Below are 27,117 nucleotides of genomic sequence, written 5' to 3'. Positions count from 1 at the left end.
TAATTCATAGAGAAAATTTGGCGATACACTACAAAGCTTGTTTGAAATGTTTTCACAAAATCTTAAACATTGACAAAAGTATTTCTGGAAAAATCCATGCCTGGAATTGAACAACCGGAATATCTTAAACACATACAAGTAAAAAACCTTCTTACACCAGGGTTTAGAATCTATCATCCTCGATTATTTTTTACTTTTAGGACAATTTAAGAAAAACGGCTTTTTTTAATATACTTTAGGCGTACAAACTTTCGCGAGCAGAAAAATCACAAAATTCACGACATTTACTTTCGCGAATTTAACGGAAAAATATTTTTCATGACCATAAACTTTCGCGAATCAAGACGTAAAATTGAGAAATTTCAAATAGAAAATGGCTTTGAGGGACAAATACTTCTTATTGGCTTGAAACTTTTTTCCTTTGACTTATTAGTCTTATAGCAGGTTAAAAAGCGCCATAAAAGCTACATTTTATTCAAAGTTTGAAGTTTTACAGATATTCTATTTTGTCAATTTTTTCGCGAGCATAAACTTTCACGAATGGCCCTTCCTAGAATTCTTAAACACGTATTTACTTTTGCGAAAATCGCCAAAGTTTCTGCTCGCGAAAGTTTTTACGTAAGTGATCACACATGCACTCCGTATAACCAGTCAGAAAGTTTCAAATCGTTTCAAATATTTTCCGTTGCAATATTCACAAAAGAACAACAACGAGGTAGATTCTTCCCCGGACAAAAAGGATTAACGTTTTAAAAATGTTTTACCCATTTTTTTGACTATTTGACACATGTGAGGGTTTACACTTTCTGTTAGGCCAAAGTATACCAGAATCAGAGATGAGCATAGGCTGCACACATCCACAGAATTGATTTCGATATAAGGGATGTAAGCCCCGTCTAACTCTCGCACGAGAATTTTATTCATAATGCGCGGCCCTTACTTTAATCGTAGAAATTTTAGCGAGACTAATTTTAGCGTATATTTAGCGAGTCAGGAATATCTTGATTTTTTTTGGATTTATTTTAGCGAATCACGATTTCAAAAAATTTCGCGTGGATAAATTTTAGCGAATATTCGTATTACATTATTGATTTAATTCGTTTTCAAGCATTTCTTTGCACTGAAACCCTTCCTATTGATAAAAATGTATCAAGGCAATATAACCAGAAATTTCGCGTGGATAAATTTTAGCGATCTGACGATTCGGCGTGTTTTAGCGAGATTTATTTAAAACGCTAAAATTAGTCTCTCTAAAATTTCTACAATTAAATTATATCAAATCATATCAGAGGGGATGCGTAAGCAGCCTAAGATAAACATGACACAGAAAAGAAAGTTTTACCTGACATAAAGGTTGTAGTCCTCTCTTCCCCATCCATGTATCCGTAAATTGAAGCCACCGGTTCGCATATAGTCCGTCTTATAGAAGCACGTCATTCCGTAACCGTAAGGACGCCACGTTCCCGTCTGCTCGTTGATCTCAAATGTTTTCTCTGTGTTCACCATAGAAAGATTCCCGTTGAATACAATGTTCGGATTATAAAGCGAAAAAACGATCGGCATGTATACGGAACGACCCGCTTCCGTATATTTACGACATCGGTCAAAAAAGTCTGGTTTTATACGAATATCAATATCACATAAAAACATGAGAACTTTAGCGTAGCCGTTCCAACGCATAATACCGTCATGCAATGCGTGACCCCTGTTGAAGGGGACGTTCTTTTTCAAGATGTCGTAAGCGGTAAAATTATGACTCTTACTGAATTCTTTGATCGCTTTTTTAATACCGTTGCTCGATTCGCCCGTATCGTGAATAACGATCGTCACGAAGATATTTTCCGTACGTCGTTTTCGAATTTCGTGTATATTCCGTAGAAACAAAATCAAACGGTCACTGCGTTGGCTTACGGAGACGATAAGATTGATGAGTTCTTTCTTAACGTTTGCGTCAGTTACGGAAAGTTTTTCAGTTTTATATTCTGAGTATGGTTTCACTACGTTACTTGTTATCTGGAACGTACTATTATACACGAAAGTGAAAGTATACTTCGCGCCGTAAAGCTCATCATAACGGAATATCGAGTCTTTAATGCGTAAGAACTTTGGATCGTAACGATACTTTGCAATAATGTCCTTCTGGGCAGACCTCGCTGCATATTGAAAATCGAAATTACGACGGAAAGTTTTAGTATTAACTTTTTGTTTCGGTTCTAATCGATTCAAGGGTATGCTTTCATAAAAAGAATTACCCGTATATAATTGGTACACAGAATACTTTTCTGGGCGCCACGTATGGTTAAACGCCTTACGATTTCGAAGTTCGGGTTTCACAGTTGTTGTAGTTGCGCGATCTTCAGCTCTATTACGCCGTAAATCGGCTACTGTTTCGCGTAGCTCCTGTGTAGTCTCCATGTAGCCACGCAGAATGTCTGTCATTCTATTGAGAGCCATGCAACAAGGGCGCGAGGCTCGAGAGGCGCTGGTTCGTAGGTCGTCAAGCGGGATGTCATGATTTTGGTCGTTTGAAGTCTTCTCGGAGATATTGCCAATCGGTGTCGTGGAAGACAATTCACGAGAAAGATTAAATAAAGTTTTATCGTACCGAATTTTGGTGGAATTCAAATAATCCACCGTCTTCCGTAAATTCATGATGACTTTCCCTCTATAGTTTAGTAATTTATTTTTTTCGGTCATTTGTTTTTGCAGTTCTTTGAGCATGCGTCGATTCATATCACATTGCCATGAAGTGTATGTCTGATGGTCGATGGTGTTGCGCTTGGCAAGGTGGGCGGCGAAAGAGTTCTGTTGTTGGGCTAGCCGAACTTGCATGAAAATATACATGAAAGCGCAAAGGGTGAAGTTGATACAAACTTGAACAATCCAAGACGAAAGGGAACAGCAGGAACGCGTCTTGAAACAAAAACGCCTCATGTTGCAACAATATTAACGACAATAGCCACCCCACGCCAACCACCAATCAAACCTTAAATAGAAAGTGAAGAAGATGACAATCACTCTTTTTCTTTCTTAAGTTGGAAGGAGAATGACAAGATGTGTAATATAAGTAGCAATACTTCGAAGCTAAATACGAAGGCATTCAAATCAGGCAAGTACACCGTATTTAAAATTAGTAATTTCTTCAGTTTACCTCGCCAGTTTTGGTCAGGCCAGGAAACTATTGATTAGGGCCACGACACTCAAATGCCAAAACCCGTTTAATAGGATATTTATAATCTTTCTTGACATTTTCTCAGGAATAAAAAGTCGAGTTGTAGAGATCTTATAAACGCTCAGCGCACAAGAAAAAGTATACAAAGTGTGTAAGAGAGCCTCTCTATGTGTTAAACCCTGGGAAACATCCGTGAATAACAATCACATAAGTAGACTAATGAAGATCTGACCATAAAAGAAGTTCAACAATTAAGCACGGACAGGCATGGAACGCATTATACAGTAGAAAGAAAACTTAGTCAAAGAAAAACAGCCTCCAAGAAGTGAAAACATCTGAAATCATTCAAAACATCCACAAGAGTTAATGACAATTTTTGTGTTTGTTACCTGAGCGAGCCTCCCTTTCAGTTTCCCTAGACAATCATGATAACTTTATCTACCAAGAAACTATCCGACAGCGTCATATTTCGAAGCACTCTTTACAACATCTGCTTTCAACTAAACTACACAGCATCATAAAGAATGTCATTTTCTTAGTACTCATTTTGAGCATGGCCGGCCTTTCTTTTTTCAAACAAAGCAAAACGTTTACAGTTAAAAGTGTTCCTTTTGTTTACAACATTCGATGGGCTAGACGTTTTTTATAAGAACAAACTATATAAGAACATAAGGCTTCAACGGCAAAAGTATTAAGAACAAGTTAAGAATATTTCATGAACACCCGGCAGTTAAAAATCTAAAGAGCGAGGTTTTTAATCTAAAATTACCTTATTTTTGGGGTTTCCCCCGTTTATTAAAATTTGAAGATTCTTTTAGCTCTCTCGTTTATTCGACTGGTAACCTAGACACTCACCTTGTACAGAAACTTCAAGCTGATGTGTGGACAAATTCTTGTTCGTACACCTGGTTCACCATTTCATTGCATGTTCCATCTAATTCCTTGGCCACACTCACCACAAGCTCGTCTAATAGTTCTTCAGAGAACCTGAAAATATAGAAATTATTCAAGATCATGCGGTTAGTGTTTTACATCCTAAATTTCAATCCTAAATATTTAACAGACATCATTTTACGTATCTCCTAACAATTGTAAGCACAACACTTTTAAACAAAATATAGAACAGGTTTCTCCCTTTTTAGCGCCACGCGATCACAAATTTCGAAAAAAATATTCTATTTATTCTGCTTTGTCCAAGGGGGGGGGGGGTCGATAGTAAAATCTCAGACATATATGAATAGTAAAAGGATTTTTACGAATTTTTACATACCACCACCCAGACTCTTGGAAGAGGTATTTTACTACCCCGGTAGTAAAAGTTTTTGGGACAATTTGTCATAGAGACCACCTATTTTTCGTTGCTTTTCGGATCTTTTTTATATTAACAAAAAATTTTGAGAATTTTTTGTTTGCAGCAAGCAACTTTCCAACAGAAATTTTTTTCAAATTATAAAAATTTTCAGATTTTTTCAGAAAAGTCATCCAAAGAATTACAAAAATAGCTAAAATTTGTTAATTTTACCAGTTTTAACTACCCAGGTAGTAAAAATGTTTCAAAATTTAACCGTAGTAAGCGTCATTATGTCTGAGATTTTACTACCGACCCCCCCTGCTTTGTCAGCATAGAAGCACGCTTCCTTTCTATATCATGAAAATATCTTTAATAACTTAGATTTAAGATTCCTAAAACGCTTTAAAAATTAATAAACGCTATTCACATTTCATAGAGAAAACAAAAGCCATCATGACACGTTTTTTAAAAACTTTGGAAAAAAATTCCCGTAGAAAAAGGCATAACCAAGTTCTAATGATGAACAAACCTCGAAAAATCAGGAAATCTTTATTTAGTTTTCAAAATATAAAAACATTCTAATACCTATTCAACGACACTAAGTTAATTAAAATGTTGGTTCAAATTGAAAGCAAACATTCAAACTTGTTAGTACTCTGATTAAAGACGCGCAACCTACCCATTCATATCGAAACCAGTGATCTGTTTGGCGTTTTTTCTCGTTGACCTTTCGAAACGATCTCGACGGTTCAGGATATTATCAAGCATCCCATTACCAATGTCTATCAAAACTCGATTGTCACGTTTATTACTCTCTGAAGAAGAAATGATATGGAAAGTTACAGCTTTGGACAGTGCAGGAATTAAGTTTGATCGTATTTGCAAACTCCTAATCATGAAATTTGTCACCCTTTTTTTATAAGAGCGTCCGAAATTTTTGAAGCCTTCGGACATTTTCTTAACTTTTAGAGTTTTAAACCTGAATTTCACTTTCTAAACCCTTAACCCGACCACGAGGGACGCGTATATGCGTCCAAAACAAGCAAAAAATCCGGAGTCTCAGACTTGAGGCCATAGCTCCTGACCACTCGATTTAAAGGGGCATAAACCGAATGCTTTTAGAAAAAGTATAAAAATAGCTTTCCAATGGTACCAAAACCATCTTCTAAATCAAATAGCACAAGCTTTTATGGCACTTTAAAGTTTTGAGTTTCAAAAAAAAAATTAGAAAAATTTCGCCTTTTTCAAAAAAAACCAGCGTGGACAAAGGGGTTAGTGTTCTTACAGTTAACTATTGTACACGTTTTTCCCTCACTACACGTACGTTTTTTATAAGAACAAACTATAAAAAAACATGTTTCGATTGCCAGTATATTAAGAACACGTCAATAGTTTTTTAAGGCTTTGCGAACTCTAAAAATTCTTCTCTAAATTCTTATGAATTTGCTCATAAATATTCAGAAAATGATAAAAATAAGAACATTTTAAGAACATTTTAAAAACATTTCTAGGCTTGAAACTGAAAATGTTCGTCGAAAAGTTTTGATGAATGTTCTTATAAAAAACATGTAGTTAACAAGAGTTTATTATGGCACACTAGCGAATGAGATAACTCCGTGGAACGAGAGAGGGTAGTTAGTTACCTTGGCCAATTGTCGGTAACGGTTGGACAGGTTTTGAACCAGTGGTGAAAACAAACAGTTCTTCAGGTTTCCGCAGCTCTGTAAAATAACAAAATGTGCACGTTAGGTTTTGGAAGTTCAGCTCTGGTAGTCATCAATTCCACACCTACAGAGTAGTATCCCTTAGGATCCGAAGGACCTTTCCTGTTACGAAAGTATTCGTGATGTGCACCACTACAATGTCTTCGGCGGACCCAACAGCTGATTGGTTGAAAGTGACGTATTGATTGATTTTATGTCGCTTGCAACCAATCATCTATTGGGTCCGTGATGTAATGTCAGAAGACATTGCAGTGGTGCATATCATGAATAAACATATTTATTTGGTTAATTCGACTTTTGAAAATTGTCAATTTTTTACTCATTTTGAAAAAGTTTTCTGTAACGTCAGTATTTAAGCTATAAAAAGTCTTTGCCGGGCCTTATTCCCGGGCCACCTCGCACTTACCCAACTCAGGGCGAAGCGATTTCTATTACCCTTGGGGACAATTAGAGTCCTACCCATTAAGGTTAAGTTGAAAATCAAATGAAAAACAGATTTTTCAGTTATTCGAAGTAAATTCTTATCCCCCTTGGAGCTTGGAATAAACGGGAATCTAACGTATAGAAAAACTCAGCAGACAGTGACGGCACATCAAAACCCCTGTCTGGAAGCCTTTTGTTCCTTTCTATTGTTTTGGACTTGAACTTGCGTTGAGAAATTAGTTTGTTTTGTTCACTTTTTGATCATGCGATTTACTTTTGAGCCAATCCCAAGAGGAGTATTTGGTGACGTGATCAAAAACTGAGCAAATCGACTTTTATAATCGTTATTAACATTGAAAAACGGTAACAAAAAGTTACAACAATGGGCTTCTAGGCCAGGGTTTTTTATACGGACTATGATCAAATGAATTAATCAGCGACACGTTACCATTTGATGTATGGTTTTGTGAGTAGGCCAACGTTTGATGTTTACGTCTGATCAAGTTTTCTTCGTTCTAAAAGAAAATAAAATTGATCAGGTTTTCAATGCTGATGTGCAAGACCAGCAGACCTAGTTTAGAGGGTCGAATTTCTGACTTGCCTTCCCTCGTTTTGGAGAAAGTTGGCAGAAAGTCTAGTGTCTAAAGTCTTTTGACGTCAATGCAATGACTTCTTTCAATCTTTTTCAAGCAAAGATTTGAAACTGCAAACTTTCCGCCGATCTTCTGTCGTCTCTCACATCGAAAGGAGATAAGGCAGAAAGTCGGCCGTCTAAACATGGTCTAAATAATATTTAGCAAGCTCTGCTTCTCCGCTCACCACAAGCTCAACATTAAGTATTTTAAGCACTGTGACAACACCAGTCTATGTTCACTTACCAGAGCCGCACTGATGAGTCCTGGGAAGGACTTTTCTGGAATTAATTCAGTCAATCAGCGTTTTCAATTTTTTTGCGTGGATTTAATTTTGCAAATCGGCCAAAGATCAGTTGGTCTTTCAAGCAAAAAATGTGATCTTTCGAGTGGATTTAATTTCGCGAATTTTATTCTCAAAAACAGGAATTTAATTCTCGCGAAAGTTAATTCGATTAAGCTATTGATTTAAATTCGAACCTGAAATTGTGAAAGTCTCTCTTCGATTGATTCCAGCGTCGGACGATCGAACGCAAAAGCCGCCTCATTTTCTGCCACTTCTTCTTTGTCCATGCTGAAAAACAGACGGTTAAAATTCAACCTTCAGATGCCTCCTCCTTAAATGAGTAACCGTCGTTGTCAAATCAAAAAGGCAGATCTCAAAATTAGTGTCTAATAAAACTGAGAATTTTTTCAGTAAGGCAACCTTAAATTTCAGATTGACCCTTTTTACATAGTGAGGAAGGTCCCATCTACATGAAAGATGACCAGCCAAATAGATTTAGTTTTCTTGGACACTAATTAATGGTGGGGCCCTTCCGGGTATGTTTTCAGGTTTCTCAAAGTGCACTGTAAGGGTCGTGATGAGAAAAAAGGGCACTGCAAGGGTGTAAAAAGTGAGTTTCTGGGTGAAATTTTGGACAATGTAACAATAATTGCCTTGAAATGGACAAAAGCTTTGAGCAAAATACAACGAAAGTTCTATCAGGGAAGTGATTTTTAATTTAAAAATCTGTTTTTCCATATTAAGGATATAATATTTTCATTGATGAACAAGCATCAGTCGACACCCCCTTTTGCATTGGACATGTTATTTTTAAAAATGAATAAATTTTGAAATTTATCAGAAACATTAGAACACGTTAAGAAATATCTTACAAATACTAAACTCATTTCAAACAAAAGAAGCAATATACTTTGATAATTCGACAGCAGCTTCCATCAAAAGATCTTCAAGGATGTATTCAGCCAAACGTTCTCCCTCTGACAGAGCTTTTTGAGATGCAACTTCTGCTAAACGTTTTTTGATGGATCGTTTGTAATCATCAGTTCGTTTCTCATCTTGCTTGGCTATAGTCTACGTTATAAAGAAGATAGAAATGTTTGATTACCAATTGATAAGTAAGTCAAAGACGACCCAAAGGCTTCTCTTTCGATAGCTATCTACCCGAAGGTAGGGAAGGGCGCCACTCTTTCTCCCTGGATTGCTCCATTCAACCTTGATCCTTCTCTTTAATTACTGGGCATCAAGCAGAGAGTTATCAATACAATTGATACTTGTGCCTTTCCTTTGAAGTGTAGGAAGAAATTTTTAAGTCGTTTTCCAGAAACAAAGGCTAAACTAACTAGGAAGATTTGTTTCTTAAATTGAAAGGGGGAGTCACTACGTACTGATTTGTATATGTTATCACATGATAACGAGTGCAATTCGAATATAATTGCACGAGTGATTTTTTTGTTATTAATTTTCCGAGTCCGAAAGGACGAGGAAAATTCGAAACAAAAAAATCACGAGTGCAATTTTCGAATTGTACGAGTTATTATGTGATTACGAGCTAATCGCACAATGGCTTTCACTACTTTTTCCCAGTTAGGAAAGTAAATTACAGAAATTATGACTGAGATTTTTATATTTTTCTCTTCTCTATGTGTCTTTCTTTTATTGTTGTTTATTGACTTTCTTTCTCACAAAATAAATTTTGAATGCAATTAAAACATTCGATGCAAAAAAATGTAAGAAAAAACATTAAAATCAATTTTGTAAACATTGGCGCGGTATTGAAGAGTGTGATTAACAATTAATTGCTCTCTACAGAATGCAATTAACGATTAATTGCTCTCTTTGAGGGCGTGCCAAATAAGAAAAAATAACCCATCGTGCGATTAGTAGTGAAAGCGGGTTATCATTAACAGATGTTATCATAATTTGTAAAGAATGTGACTGGCCAATACGGGGAATGGAAACTTACTGACGTTTGACGTATAAAATATACTTTGACGCCATCTGGTTTAAAGACCCTTCCCAGACGGCACACAACGTCAAAACAACGTCCATTTAACGTTCCTAACGTTCAAATAACGTTAGATGAACGTTAAAGCAACGTTGCGTGCCAGCTGGGTTGGCACATGCTTGACCGATGCAAAATACCGGAATTCGGAACCTTGTATCACTACACCAAAACAAGTCGCTTTCATTACACCTGAGGATAATGTCAAAATTATTCAATTCCCAAAATTTCGAGAAAAAGTTAAGAATACTTTGAGGACTTTGAAGCTTTATAGACTCTAAGACATTCAATTTCTTAGGAAATTGCACAAAAATGCTCACGAAATCGTGAAATCAAGACATTTTAAGAACACTTTTAGACTTCAAACTCAAAAAGTTAAAACATTCGAAGACTTCCAAAATTTTTGGATGTTTTTATGATGAAAAAAAATGTGTAGCAGTTGTTATCGCTATTCGTAAAGAATGTGACTTGCCAGGCCTGGGAATGAAATGCTACTGACGTTTGACGTATAAAAATACGACCAACCTAAAAGATTCTGGTTTGTATGCGACCCCTTCTAGTTTAAAGACCCTTGACAGATGCTAGACCGATGTAATATACCGAAATTTGAAGCTTATATGCGCTTCACCAAAACAGGACGCATTTATTGATTTCATTGACTGTGGATGATGTCAAAATTATTCAATTCCCAGAATCCAAAATTATTAAATCCAAAAGAACAAGTTAAGAACATTTTAAGGCTTCATGGACTCTCTAAAACACCCAATTTCTCAAGAAATTGCACAAAAATACTTGCAAAATCTTGAAATCAAGAACATTTTTGGGCTAAAACTCCAAATACAAAACACTGAAATTTGAAACCTTGTAAGCACTGCATACACAAAAACAAGTCACTTTCATTTCTACTGAGCATGATGTCAAAATTACAGACGAAAGTTCGTGACCAAAATCATTGTCGAAGCATCATCATATATTATTTTGAAAAGTTTGACCTTTCGAATATTGAGTGAAGTGTATTATAAAGAGGAGGGGAATTCAAAAAGGAGGCATATTTTTTTCTGAAAAGTGAGAAGTATAACGATGCCATTTAAGGCGGGACAAAAACATCCGAATGAAAGCTAGACAATGATAAAGTCATATTGATAAAGCCCTTTTCTTAAAGTATATTTCGTCAGAAATTCGGAATCGAAATTTTCATTTCAGATAAAGTTTTTCATAAACAAACGAAGTTTTCCAATATTATACAGCAATAGATTAGATCTATTTTTATTTTGTACGCTCTGAAGGTCGGGAAAATTAAACCTGGAAGGTTAAGATCACGGAATTTTGCAAGACCGCGTCAAGGATTTTGCAGCGGTAAGCCTGGAAACATAGCCCTTGTTTTCGGGGATTGACGGACCCGCTCCTTCAGATTTTTACCGTGGGCGGCCATCAATAGGCCATCGGGATGTCAGATAAATACATTGATGTGGCAACCATCAATCTATCTATCTTCTCTATTCCAAATGTCTCAATTATAGTGGCTTTTAACAGATGAAGGGTAAAAAGTTTTTACCTTAAAAATTATACAGTATAACATAACTATCGAAATCAAAAAAATCGATTTCAATATTTTTCTCTCTTGAAAGTTTGCCGACGATGTTAATTTAAAAGGGTTATGTATGAGAGGGCTGGACCTTACTGACAACCAATCAACATTCAGACATCAATTTGAAACGATTGTATCATATTGTCGAGAAAATACAGATTTGTTTTTTTTTGGTGATTTTCATTATTTTATAGATAAATTATTGTAGAGAATATTATAGCAAGGGAGTTTGTTATAACACGAACTCGAGTAACATGGCACAAAAACAACCGATGCGTGATCCAAAGAAAATAGTTGAAAGCAATGACACTCGAAAACCAAGACATACGCCTGCTTCACGTATAGAAGCGACACGCCGCGAACGATTACGTGTCCAAGGAATACGGCTTGCCTATCGATCACTACAATCAGCGCTAAACATACCAGTCAGCGGGCGCCCAAGATATCTACACATCCTGCAGTCAGCTATCAACCGGATACAAGACTTGGAAGCGAAAATTCAAGACTCCATGCTTGATAGTCCGTCGTATGACTTTGACAATCTCGCCGATATGAAAGCTAACGAAGAAAACGACTCCCTTGTGACCGAGGCACGAAAATTTAAATCGGAACCATCGATGGAGAATGAACAAATGTTGAACAGGTTAACAGTTGAAGACATTCAAAGTGAAGAAATTATAACAAACTCACTCACCAAAGAAAATCCCAAGGGATCCACAACAACATTAGAACTAGGCAAGACAACACAATTTGACTCTGTTAATCAATTCAGTGAACAACAAACGCCCAAAACACCCGTTGCTTTTTCGGTACGCTTGCAAAGCAAAAGAATTACCAGTTTAAACACCACAGATGAAAGTATAGTCGATCATGGTGAATGTGTTCAATACCATGTCGAGTTGGAAGAAACTGGTGTGCAGAAAGTTTATAGAAATCTTTAAACTTCGTTTCATAGGAAACAAAAAGTGACTTTGTTCGCCTTCAAATCAAAGTGCTACTAAAATCGCTGATAGCGAATTATTGTGGATATTCTACTTGATACTTATGAAAATTTCAAGCCCACATTCGCTTCAAGACATTCGAATGACTTTAAATCCATAACAGACAATAAATGTACACTCATCGTCTACATGACCAAAATAATTGATTACTGATATTTTTCATCGTACACTGGTTTAACGCCGATAACCTAAAACAAATATTCAAAGTTCAAAGTTAAAACCAGGCAAAACCAAAAATACAATCAGAAATTATTTGAGAATGTGACAGAAAGACAACATTTTAGTGAATTTGTTAATGACATGATATCAAGACTTTTAAAAAACGATGAAAATAAACTTAAACTGCGTGTAAAACATTATCCAGATAAAACTGAACAAAAAGACATTTCTGGAGTTAGTGATTTTGGTTAGGATGGACGCACGATCATTTGGTGGCTGCAATATATTTTTCAAATATTGTTAATACCGTAATATTTGTAATTTGCTTGAATTACAGTAAAAGAAAAGACTTGGAATCCTCCCCAAAATACACTTAGCGTCATCGGGGCGTCATCAATTTGTACAATTCTCTCCGTTCCTAATGTACGAAATTTCTGAAATACAATCAAAATCTCGTACAGGTTTCGGGGCGGGAGTCAATTGACCGATGGCTATGTGCGGTGGTTGAGGGTATGTTATTGAAAATGTACTGTAAGGGTGGACTTTTTGATAAATGTACTGTGAGAGTGGAAATTTCACAAATTCAGGAAAAATTGCAAATTTTTGCCTAAAAATTCTGATTTTTTTTGCTCTAAAAGAGTTGAAATGGGAGAAAAATGCAACATAGGGGTACATTGGAGAACTAAAGAAAACTAGCGAAAAAATAACTAAAGAATAACTGGGAACATGAAACGGTAAGTATTCATGATATGCACCACTGCAATGACTTCACCAAATTATACAACTTTTCCGTTTTTGTTCCACCCAATACGTCACTTTTTCTATTGTTTAAGTGACGTATTGGGTGGAAAATTTTAAAAGTTGTCAGAAGACTCTCCAGTGGTGCATATCATGAATTGGCCACCATGAACGAGAGTCCAAAGTATACTCCGAATCAGCTGCTACTTCCATAGCAATTTGGTTAAAAACAACTGTCTCTTATTACAAACTGATTGACAATTGAATCATCATTTTTTGTCGAATTGAGAGGAGGAGGGTTTATTTTTTGGAATTGAATTCATTTTTTACTCATCTCGCATCTCGAATAATTGTATAGGCTATTTTACAGTTTTAAAGTCGAAATGAATCGTGGGTACTCAGAACTACCGCGCTGTGATAAGACTTTCTGTTGGGCTTAATTTTTGGATGTTTTTGCGTCTAGTCAACGGAAAGCCATTATGGAGGCGCAATTTCAGTCCTGATTACCCATTTATTCATTTCGATTGTGAAAATTTTCGGATATCTCGTACTGGCTGCGTACTCATCCCCGTTCTCATTTCAAAATCTCTTTTTGTCAAAACAAAATGACCTTTTGTTGCCTCTTCGGACCCTTATATGTGACCTCCCCAAGCGATTTGGAGTACATTAAAAATGAGACCGGTCTTGGTGCGGACAGATCGATAAAATGTGCAGCAAAAAAGCGGCCAAAAGATTACCGTGCGGTAAAATGATACCTTTGTATCTACCAGAAATTATCCAAAAATCTTTCCTAGAAATTCCATTCAAACGCACTTGATCGCTCACTAAAGAGCGCCATTAGAATGAGTGCGGTAATCAGTGCGGTCATGGTGCGGACATTTTGTTTTTATTGTTTTGCTTGTTTGAACTCGAGGCTGAAATTCTTACGGCAATCGAAAGAAATGTAAACAAACGGCGGGGACCGCACCATCGTCCGCTTTCGTCAGCACTTTGTCCGCGCGGACCATACGGTACTGTGCGGTCTTCTGGCCGCTTTTTTCAGCTTTTAGTCGCACAATTAACCAGTCCAAAAGCGGCAGAAGCATGACCGCACCAATACCGGTCTCATTTTTAATGTACTCCAAATCGCTTGGGGGGTCACATATAAGTTAGCACATCAAAAATCAACACGACATGACATTTTCCCAGAGGACTAGGAATTAAACAAGAATAAAACGTAGCCTAAAAGAATTGTTTAAATCATTTTTTTAATTTTCAAATTATTTAGGGTTATTTTTTACCCTAGAACAACCAACTAATCAAATTAGTTTTGAGTCTAGAACTGAAGGAGAAGAAAATAAAAATAAATGTGCATGGATAGAAACGAACCAACTCGTTCGTTTACCAAACTGGAAGATTACCAAGATATGTTGTAGAGGCAAAAACTGTCAACATCATCAAAGAAAGACTCAATGAAGCTTCTTGGAAAAAATCCGAAAAGATTCGAGACAAGACAATTGTAATCAAGATCCGGTTCTCAGAGGCCCTCGTGAACATGCATACATTATAATAGTAACAAGAAAGCCTGACGGCTTTGAGACTACAAGCTGCTCGGATTTGCGCAAGCTACCGATTGAATTTAGATGACCAGAGAGGTAGCCAAGAGTTCGCGTTTCGGGGTGATTGAAGTTTGGAGGTATTTTATTTAAAGAATTTTAAAGATTAAGCCATTAAAAAACGTCACTTCGTAATTTTAAGTTTTCAATAATTTTGAATATATCCGCTTACACCCTGACTAAGAAAGAATTGTTGACTTACTATTCAGGATGAGTCAAAAATAGGGCAGTATGAGTCGAGGTACTAAAAAGGTAAGGTAAAAGTCCAATGGGGGGTATTTAGGCAAATGGAGTGTGCCGCCCTTAAGGGTACCTTTTTGGACTACACACTAAGGGTTGGAAAAATCAGAAAATTTAATTTCAGTCCCACTAAGGTTCGGAAAAATAGAAAGATGCCCCCAGAAAGATTGAAATGTGGTCAAGTTAGTCCCAAAAGGGTCGTAAAATTCACAAAATGTACTAATAAAGTCGGGCGGTACATCCCCGTCAGCTCTCAACCCTAGTACGCCCGGGCTAACAGTACAGGCTGACCGTATAATCATTGCCATTAAGGTAATATATTACTTACTTGACACTTCACTCGCCAAAGTTAAGGCAAAACTTTCCTATAACCAATATTTTTCATTAGCATCTCTCGGCAGCTGTTCCTTGCCTTGCCTAAGGCTGCTACTGGTTGCTTATAAAAAAATATGTAGTGAATAATACATGTTTTTTTTTATAAGCAAGTGTATGCCCCTTGGTCTGGCTCGTGTATGCTTAAGTGTTCAAAGCATCCAGACAAAGGTTATGCTTATTATATGCTTATGAATCATGCTTATGATTCACCTCGAACCAAGTTTTTAGTGATATTTTGTAAAAGTTTGTTCAGATTTTGGGAGCAATAAGCGTTATGCTTTAAAAAAAACATGTAATGGTAACAAATACTTTCGTTTTCTTTATAATGGAAAGTGATAAATAATTCATAACTTACAGTATTCTTTTCTTTTTACCAACCCCGTTTTATTGACTCTCGGTCGGAGTACCTTTTCTTCGTTAATAGAATCCAAGGAGGGAAGGGACTTTCGTTTTTGTTTATCACCAACGATGGAGAGGAGACATTACAGACAATTTTTTCAGAAATTCAATGCGTAACATATTAAACGATACTACGTTTTTTTGATAAATGAACGTGTTAGAGCGTTTTTCTATAACTTTTGTTTTTGTTTATATTTGATAATACGAAATCGAAAGTGGCCTAGTCTAATTTTTCGAGAGACTGAGTTCCAAGTGGCTTATTATGATCCAGGCCGACTCGACATCTTAGAATGCCTAGGCCCTTAGTCGATCGAGAATTTACAATAAAGCGTTACATCCGATTCCCGAGCTGGTTCCAATAATCCTACGCGTAAAAGCGCGTAGTCTTAATAATAACAATAATAATAATAGATACAAAACATACCTCAGCCCTATCAAGCAAGGGTTTAAGCCGACTAGCGATATCTTTTTCTGCTTGTGATATCAAGTATTTGGACGCTTCGAATTCCTGCCTGAAAAAAATAAAACAACATCTGGTGTTTAGAGCATGCAAACTTGATACGCCATGAATTGCGAGCGGGTTTAATATTACGGGTTTACTATTATGAGGTTTATTCATTACGGGGTAGAAAAGAATTTAAATAAATCAATCCTTACATACATCTTGAGTAATGGATTGATCTAGTAAAAGAGTTTACTTTCGCCTATCTAAATACTTCATTTGTCGGGCTAAGACTTATTCATGGCAACAAAGTACAAAAGTTCATATAAGCCATATAAGGATCACACAGGGTCACACGGTCACACACAATACCATACCTTAATTGTTCAAAATTTTCTAAGTTTTCTTTTCCCATTCGATTGAGCTTTTGCATCTGTCAAAAATAAACAGAAGACGGACTTTCATAATTAAATGGTCATTTAAAGTATGAAATTATTCCAATTAAAGAAAAAGATTTCAGGAAAAGCTATTGCTTATTATGTAAAGAAAGTTCGAGAAATCCCATTCGTATTGTCAGCGTAAGAGACGTGTCCCCTTTCTCTATCATAAAAAAAATATTTAAAGGTTTTGTATTTTAAAGTGTTCCCGTTTCATATCAGACACATATTTCATACCAGGACAGTTATATTGTGCTGATATGAGCAAAAAAAAGTAATTTCTTTTCCTATTTCTAACCAATCTTGCTCCACATCCGTGTCAATCCAATGTGAAAAAGGTGGTAAATTGAAATTGATGAGTACGCAAACGATATCACTCTTATTTAAAAACAAAACCTTTAGCAGACCGTGAGAAGCGATATTACATTTATAAAAAGACTTGAAATTATTGTTTCAAACCTGATGATTCTTTAAGCGGTCAAGCCAATGTTGTCGTTTGACTTCTTTCTCCACGAAGGGTAAAGGAGATCCCAAGACCCTCCTTCGTGTTGTTTGCTTTCCTTCATTGTAACAATATACAGGTTCATCTAAGACACTCTCCGGGGGAGAACGAGGGTCGTAGTTCGGAGATCTTTGCTTTAAAGCTACATCGTCGAAACGTGAACGATCACGAGCCTCTTCCACCTTGAACGAAAGAATGGAACAAACTCAAAAGCAAGTACATTGGATATACAAAATATTCCAAGAAGATAGTATAAATTATGCTTCAAAAAAGAGACATTACAATGGCTTCTCTTTCAGGTGAGCGGGTTTGAGTATAGTATTTTTATCAAGGAAGATGATTGAATTAACTGTTTGCTTACTCAGCATTCTTAAACAAAAAAGAAAGCAAAATTCCTCATCTCCCGCGCCGTGCGAGTAAAACTTTTGAAATTCTTTTTTTACTTTTTATGCTTTGTCAGGGCGCGCCTCCAATCTATATCATAGAACAGAATATTTTTAATAAAAACGTATCGTATTTCAGTGAAGATTGGCGTAGAGGCGAAACATGTATGAAATAACAATTTAGTCAACTTTTATTATAACAAGAGTTTAAATCATTGCCATGAAATCATATTGAAAAGTGCTCGATGATAAACAAACAAGATACCAGAGCCAAGTAAAGATAAGATTATAAAATATTATAAGGACTTACAATGTCATCATCTTTCTCCTTAAAGGATCGTGTATCCACTTCAAAAGCAATGTTCTTTTTACTTGGTGACGATCTGGAGATCTGTGGCTTCTCTCGTATCCTGGACGCTACTGTCGGTGCTGAATACGTTGTTGGTCTTTTCTCCAAGTTGCTTGGTTTAGAAGATTGAACCTAGGTAGAGATATGTAAGAGCTGAAGTTTTCATATTTTATTACTCAAGTGGTCAACACAAAAAGCTAAATTACCTTTTACAGTGGGGTCTCAGTAACTCGAACACACATGGGAATACAAACTTGTCCCAGTTAAGGAATTTTCGAGTTATCTAAGGAGTAAGGTTTATAAAGTATTATTAACTGAAGGACTAGAAAACCTACTCGAAAGGAGACAATTAAAGTTGTACATGTTTGATTTAAAAAAGAGACTCCGCTATTACTATTACTTTGCTTTGGCAACAACTTAGGACGAAATAATAATTGATTTAACAAGTTTCGATGTCTCACCTTAATTGATTTCTTTTTGAGCTTACTTGCTGCTGGTCTCGAAGATTTCCCAACATTTTGAGGTTTCGCTGCCATCATGAACTACGAATAAAATCAATAAAACAAACCTTTCTTTTTTTATTACTCTAGCCATAGATCTTATTTAAAACACTGGATAGAGCTACTCCGTATTTCCCAAGCAACGGTAGATAAAAGAAAAATAATGCGCCATGTTTGCTGAAAGTAGGTCACAGTAGTTTACAGTTCGGTACCGGCAATTTGTTCAACCAAACAAAAAAACCTAAATTACCCGAAGCGACGAGGCGAAAGAAGATCGATCAAATTGCCGGCACCGAGCTATGTTCTACTTATCAAAGATGGCGGATTATTTTGATTCAAATAGGGACCGAGGAGCTATCTAGTGTTTTATATATGATATCTGTGACTCTAACTTCTTAAACTCATCATAAAAATACGCATCTTTAGATGAAAAATAAAAAAAACGAGTCAAATAAAAGTGCGAGATACCTGCTTATTTTTATTAGATTTTGAAGTTTGTGTGTCCAGATCTTCTTTCACTGGAAAGTCAAGAAAATGCAAGAGAGACTTTATTAAGACTAAAAGGAAATCGTCTTCAATAATGCATCTGAAGAATCCCTTTAAACAAAGTTTAATTGTGAGTTCTATCGATTTTCAGATTTCATTTGTTTTGCTTGAAAGTGGCCATTAAAGGGTCAAAGTTTTTAGTTTCAACCTTTTTTGGTTTGCATTTTCATTGTGTGTGCCCGTTCTTTCATCCACTGCTCATAATCTTTGAGTGAAGGTTGATGATGGAAGCGTGCCAGTGGTGAGCTGAAGACATCCTCTTTATACGTTTTGTGGTTGAAGATGGAACCTTTACGATTGTCCAGTGTCGTCAAGGATAACATCAAGTCCTATTAAGGTTTGGTTAGATTCAATTAAAATCAAGTGAGGCCGTTATTCCCGTAGACAGGAACCCGTCTACGTATTTTTTTTAAATCTGATGAATACTTGACGGGTCAGAGCTGTGAGTCCGATTTTGGCCTCAAAAAAATTACAGTGGGAAATTCGAATTTAGCGCTGTCCTCACTAACTAAAATAAAAACCAAATTTCGGAAGTTGCACTTTCTTTAAGAAAGTGTGACCAGTGAAACAATAACAGGATTTGATTGGCTGTGTTTTCAACCGTTATTAGGATATGGGAAATTCAAACGGTCAGCCCATACCATGCTATATATTTCGCCATCAGTATATAGAATAAGAAATCATAGCATGGATCTCCAGGCTATTATTCCCGGTGTAATAAAAAATATGGTGTTAAAAAAACAAGCTTCTAAAAGTTAAAAACGCTCAAACAGTAAACTTTATGAAACTGACCAAAGGAGAAGTTTTGAGTGAGGCCGTTATTCCCGGTGTAATTAAAAATACGGTTTTAAACTACCTTCTAAAAGTTAAAGAAGTTTATCAGAAACTTATGAAACTTTAAAGAAACCGATCCAACCAAAGGAGAAGTTTTAAGATTACACTAGGCTGCACACGCATCCCCTCTGATATGTTTTGATATAGGCGATGCGTATTGTGTATAAAATTCATGTCCGAGAGTTACCCCCATCTTTGTGTTTTTCAGTTTTAATACTTTTTTAGCTTGATCATTAAGTTTTATTTGAAAGATCTTTAAATCTTATTTCGTTTGAATTAAAACTTTGAATGGCTAGAGGTTAATACAATCATTAGATTTCTGAGTCTTCTTAAGAAAATTGAAACAGGTTACCCGGGGTAACTCTCGAACGGGAATTTTATGCACGATACACATCCCCTATATCAAAACATATCAGAGGGGATGAGTGCAGCCTAAAATAACAGCAAAATATAACTGATAAGGGAGTGGTCAGAAAGTATCTACTAGGGGGGGGGAGTGGAGGATATTTTGAAAAATCCCAAAAAACTTTCGCACCCCCTCCCCTAGCCTGGAAAAAAAATTCGAACCCCCCCCCCTCATAAGGCCCAATATTTTTTCGCACCCCCCCCCCCCTACTAGAAAAATTTCTACGCAAAAAAAGAATTCATACAGATGCGGTACAAAGAGTATTATTTGTTTGTATGACAGTTTTTTATGTCAAAATTAGGTAAGGGAGATCTTTAGGAGATCTACCATTTTGATTGACGTTTACACCACGGAATTTTTCCGTCGATTTCCATGGTTACGACGGAATTTCTCTGAAGTAAACAAAAGAAAAAAACCCGTGGTGGAAACGTCAATCAAAATGGTAGTGTGATATCCTAAAGGAATAGTCCAGGGTTAAAATAAGAATGAACGAGTTATTTTCTCTGAATTTCCCTAAGTTTTGGGAGAAAATTACGGCTTATTTTCCCTGATACACAATCTCCCTACATTACAGAGGCATCTCAAGATTACTCAAAATATCCTGAGGGGCCACCATGGTTGGCCCCGAAGGGAGAAAATTTTGAAGATCAGGTACTCGAGACCCTAAAATACAAGCTATTCTGTTGTTAAAAGGAGTCTGAAAAATAAAATTCTCTGAGTTTGAAATTTCCCTATAAACCTATATTTTTCAGGTTTTTCAGGGTCTGTCAAAGCTCTGTGTATGTAATTTATAAGATATTAGTAGAGACTAAGGAGAGGCACAACCATGGTTTGCGCCGACGCGACGAAAATTTCGATGTTTTTCACCACCATTTTAGCTAAAAGACACTTTGTTTTGACAAATTTCTTTCTAAAAAGTACTTTTTCAAACCACTCTGATGAGCTGTGAAAGCTACAAATCTACTTCCCTCATCTAGCTCAATGCTACAAACTAAAAGGGCAAGGCGATCCAAATAATGTTAGTATGACATGTACATATATCCAATAAAATAAATTGTCGGCCGAGTTGTTGGGCGTCAGGCCGAAAAATTTTTGAAATATTGAAACGTAAAACTATGAAATTAGACTTCCTACATTTTCTCTTGAGTTGCCCAAAAGATTTGGAACCCCCCCCCTAAACCCTCAAAAAAAAATTGAAACCCCCCCCCCTCAACCCTCGAAAAAAATTTTGGAAACCCCCCTAGAATCCTCCACCCCCCCCCTAGAATCCTCCACCCCCACACCCCCCCTAGTAGATACTTTCTGACCACTCCCTAAGAGTAAAAGAGGCAAACCTCAGTAGCAGAAGTGTTTACAAAACTCTCTTTATGAATAGAGAGAGCTGATAATTGACGTAGGAGTTGACCAAGTTCTTTATAAATACACGGTAATTGACCACTGGTGTCGTAATACAAAGGCGCGTGGTTGACAAACGATTGCAACGTCTTCACAGCGTCCTTGTGTGCGGCTAGTAAGCTTTCAAGGTATTCACTCTAAACAAAACAAGAGGGGATTAAAAAAGGGAAATTTTCCTTCTGAGCGTTTGTATTATTTTGTTACCAGATTTGGTCTAATCTACGTTCAGAAACATTAGGCGAAGTCAATTTAATTTGTTGTTTTACAGGCCTAGCTACCCAAAAAAGAGAGTCTTTCACTTAAGAAATTTATCTTTATTTCGATTTTAAGAACAGGATCGGTCGGGCCTGTAAAACAACTAATCAAATTGGTCTCGCTTCAAAAAACCACTGGTTCGAAATTGTTCGATTAGGAATCAAAGTTTTGAAATGAAAGGATTCAGACACCTCTGTACGAAAAACAGAATAAGTTTCTTTTTAACAGAGTCGAAATTTCCGAAAGTTTCACAAACACTAAGAAAATAACCAAAGCCAATACATGCAGTACCTTTTTCCAATCTTTAATTTCGAAAGTTTTTTTGTTGATGTGTCGATTCAAGTCGTGTACTTTTCGTTGAAGACCATACAACATACGTCCTGAACGTTTGGCTTGTTCTTCCGCTCGCTTCACTTTCATTTCCCAACGTCTTTCTTCTTGTTCTGAAATGGTACAAATATGGTTGCGATATAAGTCTGTTGGTCTAATGCCAACATCCCTGTTCTAATTTTGATATCCTTCTTTAGAGATAGGAATAACAAGGGGCAAAGAAAATAAGTTTCAATCAGCAATTCCGACCTTCTTATAATTCCTCTAAAGAAGGATGATGAAATTAGAAGAGGGACCAACTTATGATATTTCAATTCAATAAAAAAGCTTTATTTTCTTTATTCATTATAAACAAGCAAATTAAATGTCCATACAGATTCTGATTACTCCTCACTTGCACGTATACCCTCTAAAGGCCATGACTCTGTAAGAGGATTTGTGGACGCACAGCTTTTTTGATCTTTTTGATTAAGATTTGGGCTGTATTGAGCTCGGTGATTGGCTTTTAAAGCAAAACCATCGTAGCTAAATCAAGCGCCGCACATAAACATCAGAACCCAGTGAGTGAAGGAAGAGTCTATTACCATACACGTTTTTTTTTATTTAAAAGAACGTCAAAAAATTTCGAAGCCTTCGGATGTTCTTAGTTTTTTGGATTTGAAGCCTAAAAATGTTCTTAAGATGTTCTTATTTTCAGCATTTTTTGAGCATTTTGATGTAATTTCTTAAGAAAATGCATGTTTTTAAGTCTCCAAAGCCTTAGAATGTTCTATAGAATGTTCTTAAATTTTTGGGCCTCGAAGCCTTATGTTCTTATATAGTTTGTTCTTATAAAAAAAAAACGTGTATTTCCCTAACACCCTGCCTGGCAGTGCTCGGGATTTGAACAAAGTCCATTGCGGTGCAAGTCTATATTCGATTGCCGATTGGTAATGGTTGTGTGAAGGTTTCGATCACAGACTTGCACCGCATTGGACTGTGTTCGAATCCCGAGCACTTCCAGGCAGGATGTTAGGGAAATATGGTGATAGACTCTTCTTTCACTCACATGTCTCTCTCTCGATCCGGCTGATAATCGAAGTATCGATTGAAGTCAAATGAGCTTAGTAAAGCTCAAATTGCAGATGTAGAACGATAAACTCGGTATACATTAAAACCCAGTCGTGCAAAAGGTTTATGTTTTGATTGGTCAAATCGTCACGATCTGAATAACCATTCAGAGCTGAGCGTTGTATGAACAAATGGATGATCTGGATGTATACCGGGTGCGCCACAAAAAAACTTCTCTCTTTAAATCTAATTTTCTCGATGTTCAATTTAAAAGAACCATTCCTATTCCATTGAAAAAAAGGAAAAGGATAAACTTAAATTTTGATGGGTCATTTATCAAATTCGCTTAATTAGATCAAAAGTTATGGTCAATTGAATAAAAAAGTTACTTTCTGAAAGTGCTCAAAAACGTAATAAATTATATCTTTCGAAAATTCAAAATGTTAAAAAATACATTACTTAAAGTTTCATGCTTATCGCAATCATCAGATGTGTAAAAATCAACCTATCAAATTAAAAACAAGCATAATTACATGATACATCAGTATTTTCGTTTCACTCATGTAAAGGCTATTGCAATTGCCAATTTTAAAATAAAAATTAGTTAGGTCAATTTTTAACGTTTTCGAGCACTTTCTGAAAGTAACTTTTTTATTCAACTGAGCATATAACTTTTGATCTAATGAAACGAATTTAATGACCCATCAAAATTTATTTTATTTAATCTTTCTTCTTTCCAATGAAATAGGAAAAGTTCCTGTAAATATTTCAGATTTCGAGAAAATTAGCTTCAAAGAGAGAAACTTTTCTGTGGCGCGCCCGGTATAATATACTTTAATTGGATTAATTTTCGCAAGATTAAATTTTGCAATTTCGCAAATTTTTGCCATTTTCGCCAAATTAAATGCACCACAAAATTTTTAGAATCACATTTTCGGCGGAAAAACCAGTCTAAAGTCTGAAAAAATGGCTATTTTTTAGCTGTTTTCAAGCTTAAATTCGCGAAATCAACGAAATTTTTCAAAACTCTGACTTGCGATTTTTTTAGTTCGCGAAATTTAATCCGATTATTAAAGAAATTAATGCAAAATAAGTGATATTGTAAGTGTTCTTATGATTTTGTGTATACCTTGTTGTAGAATGTTCATTTTTCTGAATTTCTTTTCATTTCGATGAGGACCACCATAACCTTTATCGTGCAGTGTGGAAACAACTTGCTGAAGGGATTTGGAATACTTCTCAAGCTCTTTTTGTAGATCTGCAACTTGATCTTCTTTTGACGGATCTTTGACCGGTGATGAAGGTTTGAATGATGGTACATCTGTTTTCACGTCAGAGGACGATGGATAGAAATGCAATTTGTAACTATAAAATTAAATTTGTTGATTGTTTTTCTCCATTATAAGGATAAGTTGAGATGGATTTCTCCCAATTCACTGTCTCTGTCCAGTCAGTAGACAAGAATTCACTTCCAGCTCTACCGAGTGGCAATTGAGTCCTTGGGTTCCACATGGATCCGTAGCTCAATGGTAGAGCAAATGCCCGCGAATGGTATGGTTGTGAGTTGGAGTCTCGCCGGATTTGTTGGTTTTCTAACAGTTCTGGTGGATGGTCAGAAAACAACATGAGAGCAACTGTATTCACTTCATAATAAGGATAAGTGTGTAAATTGACAAAATAACTCCTTCAAAACCTGTTGATGGAAAGGAACTTTGGAATACTTCAAGTTTATTTACCCTTTTCCATCGTCTGCTTTGTTCCTCTTTCTCTTGTTTTTCATGCTAGATTTTTCTTCAGGCTGGGGTTTTCCTTTCTTCGCATAATCATTCTTTTTGATTGATCTTTTGAGTGATTTCTCTAATACTGTATCTAAAAATTAAGTTAGGTCGTTTGAAACATTTCTCCATTTCATTGCAACATTGGCAACATTGGGAAAGAGAGATGGCAACGTTGTTATGTTAAACTCAACTTTTTGGTTTTGTTCAACTTGAACACTCCTTCTCACAGACCCAGTAACAGGCTGCATCATTTGAAAATTTCAGGCGTGTGGTCAATCACACTCCTAAAACCTTAATTTTAGTAATTTAGGCGTGTGATAGATAAGGAGTGCTATGCACAACTTTCAGTTGTGAAACTTACTTTATGGGGTGTGATTGATCGCACTCCTCAGACATTTTAGGTGTGTGTGGAGGTGTGCACGTGCTATCGCACGCCTCAAATGATGCAGCCTGCAGTAAGATCTTTCAGCCAGTGGGATTAAATATAACGGACTGAAACTCGATGAGAACCAATATTGCCATGTTTTTATAGCTGGGAATTTGAATTCCTTTGTTTTCAAGTCAGAAAATTCAATGGGTATGGAAAAAAATAGCCCAATATTTTGCAGTGAGGATTTGTTTATGTAATTATTTTCAGTAGGGACACAAACTGGACTATAATAATTCTCCACTGGGAGTGATATCTGACCAATCTTTCTAGTGGGAGGAGATCCAACTCGGTCTGTGAAAAAAGGGGGTATTGCTTGAATATGTGGAGTTAATTTAAAAGTTAACGTTTACTTCTTGGTATCTCTGAAAACAGTTATAAGAGTAACAAGACAATATATAGTTTCAAACCTGTTCTATCTTCTGTCAGCATTGATTTTAACTTTCTTATGTCCAACTTTGCCAACTGCACAGCTGCTGATAGTCTCTTGCTTGATATCAATTCTTCTTCAGAAGGAAGGGAAAGGGCTATAATGAAATAAAACAGAAAACTAATAGACCTAATCGGAGTTTTTGATTTTTCTAAAACAGTGATGTATTGTGGGATTGTTTAGGGTGTATTACAATAGATTTCCCTTGAGGAAATCCTAAGAGATTTCTATTGTAATACTCACAAAACAATCCCGCAATGCATTGCTATTTTAGAAAAATCAAAAAGCTCCAATAAGATCTATTAAATCATGATCAAACTCTTTGAGTGAGATATCGCCATGTTGTAATTGTAATTTTGTTCAATGATAATAATCAAACTCTTATTCATTCTCAAAAACTAATGGTGGACCCTGCAATGAAATTTAAAAAAAGCAGTTAGAACAAAAAGATCTAATCCTTTGTTATTGTCTTTGTATTTTGATTTGGAAAACAGGAATCGTTGTTCTTATGCTGGATGTAACAGCCGTAAGGATGTGGAGTAAAAACTGATAAATCTTACCTGTATTAGTGTGCCCAATATCAAAACGAGGAATAATCTTTTCAATGATGATTGGTTTCGGTTTTCGAATGGCATTGTATGAATTTGAAGGGTTTCTTCTTTCACCATTGTTAAAGTATAATTGTGTTTGTGGAAGGTTCCTCTTCAAAACACTTGATGGAGTGGAATGCTGCATTTTATTTAGCTTTGATTCTTTTATTATAAACATAGAATATTTAAAATTTTAGGTAATTATTGAAGTAATTTGTCAAATACCAAGAAATCCTAAAGAAAGATTCTACTTCTATTCTATTCCATTATTTGCATATTATAAGCTTAGCTCCAAAGGAGTCAATAAAGAATTCTGTAAGGGAATTTTCCTTCTGTCCTTTTTTTTTCTCAGTTTGAAATAAGTGATTTTGTGGTTTTGTGTGTAAGATGCTGGCCAAATCGAACTGGCCAGCCAGGGTTCAGTACGCAATGCTGATGAGTCCCAATTGTAAGGACGAAATGCATATTATACTTAGCCACTCAAATCTCCTGAGTGAATATACCGGGTGCACCAAAAAAAAAGTATACAGATTTGTCGAGATATTACGAGCTTCAGGATTTAAATTTTTTGTTCATTCTTATTTTATTTTATAGAGGATGCTCTTGAATTTTTAGATATAACCACATTAAGTTTGAAAAAGTAGTTTGAAAGTTATTTCCAAAAAACTGACTTTTTTTCCATGTCGAAATTTCAAAAAATCATTAAAAACAGCAATCACCGTGTAAATAAGACAAAATGACAAAAACACAATTTCATATTTTGCCAACAGTTTCTCCATCTAATTTGCCCGTCCTGAACATTTCCAACACGAGCAAACTCAGTGCAGACTCAAGTTTT

General features: G+C 36.0%; 1 protein-coding gene across 1 annotated transcript; it reads right to left on the bottom strand.

Annotated features, from left to right (window-relative positions):
- Positions 1–2,190: 2,190 nt before the first annotated feature.
- Positions 2,191–26,449, bottom strand: LOC136807606 (protein moonraker-like). Its single transcript, XM_067064197.1, has 20 exons — positions 26,250–26,449; positions 25,670–25,786; positions 24,791–24,923; positions 24,184–24,419; positions 21,966–22,117; positions 21,359–21,556; positions 18,933–19,113; positions 18,707–18,756; positions 18,200–18,280; positions 17,700–17,870; positions 16,964–17,188; positions 16,445–16,500; positions 16,050–16,137; positions 8,439–8,599; positions 7,723–7,816; positions 7,059–7,125; positions 6,107–6,184; positions 5,143–5,278; positions 4,028–4,159; positions 2,191–2,986 (listed from the first exon to the last, which is right to left on the bottom strand). Exons 1-19 carry the CDS (start codon positions 26,422–26,424, stop codon positions 4,042–4,044), a joined length of 2,517 nt encoding a protein of 838 aa, XP_066920298.1. The 5' UTR covers positions 26,425–26,449; the 3' UTR covers positions 2,191–2,986; positions 4,028–4,041.
- Positions 26,450–27,117: the final 668 nt, after the last annotated feature.

Source organism: Clytia hemisphaerica, unplaced genomic scaffold (assembly GCF_902728285.1).
Source record: "Clytia hemisphaerica strain Z4C2 unplaced genomic scaffold, Clytia hemisphaerica genome assembly, whole genome shotgun sequence".
NCBI classification, from domain to species: domain Eukaryota; kingdom Metazoa; phylum Cnidaria; class Hydrozoa; order Leptothecata; family Clytiidae; genus Clytia; species Clytia hemisphaerica.
The sequence above is the reverse complement of the archived record's forward strand: the minus strand, read 5'-3'. Positions and strand labels throughout refer to the sequence as shown.

Coding starts and splice junctions, on each gene's coding strand:
- LOC136807606 (XM_067064197.1), bottom strand. CDS start 26,424: ATGCAGCATTCCACTCCATCAAGTGTTTTGAAGAGGAACCTTCCACAA. Junction 24,924..25,669: donor GCTGACAGAAGATAGAACAG/GTTTGAAACTAT, acceptor CTTAATTTTTAG/ATACAGTATTAGAGAAATCA. Junction 16,501..16,963: donor ACCGCTTAAAGAATCATCAG/GTTTGAAACAAT, acceptor TATTTTTGACAG/ATGCAAAAGCTCAATCGAAT.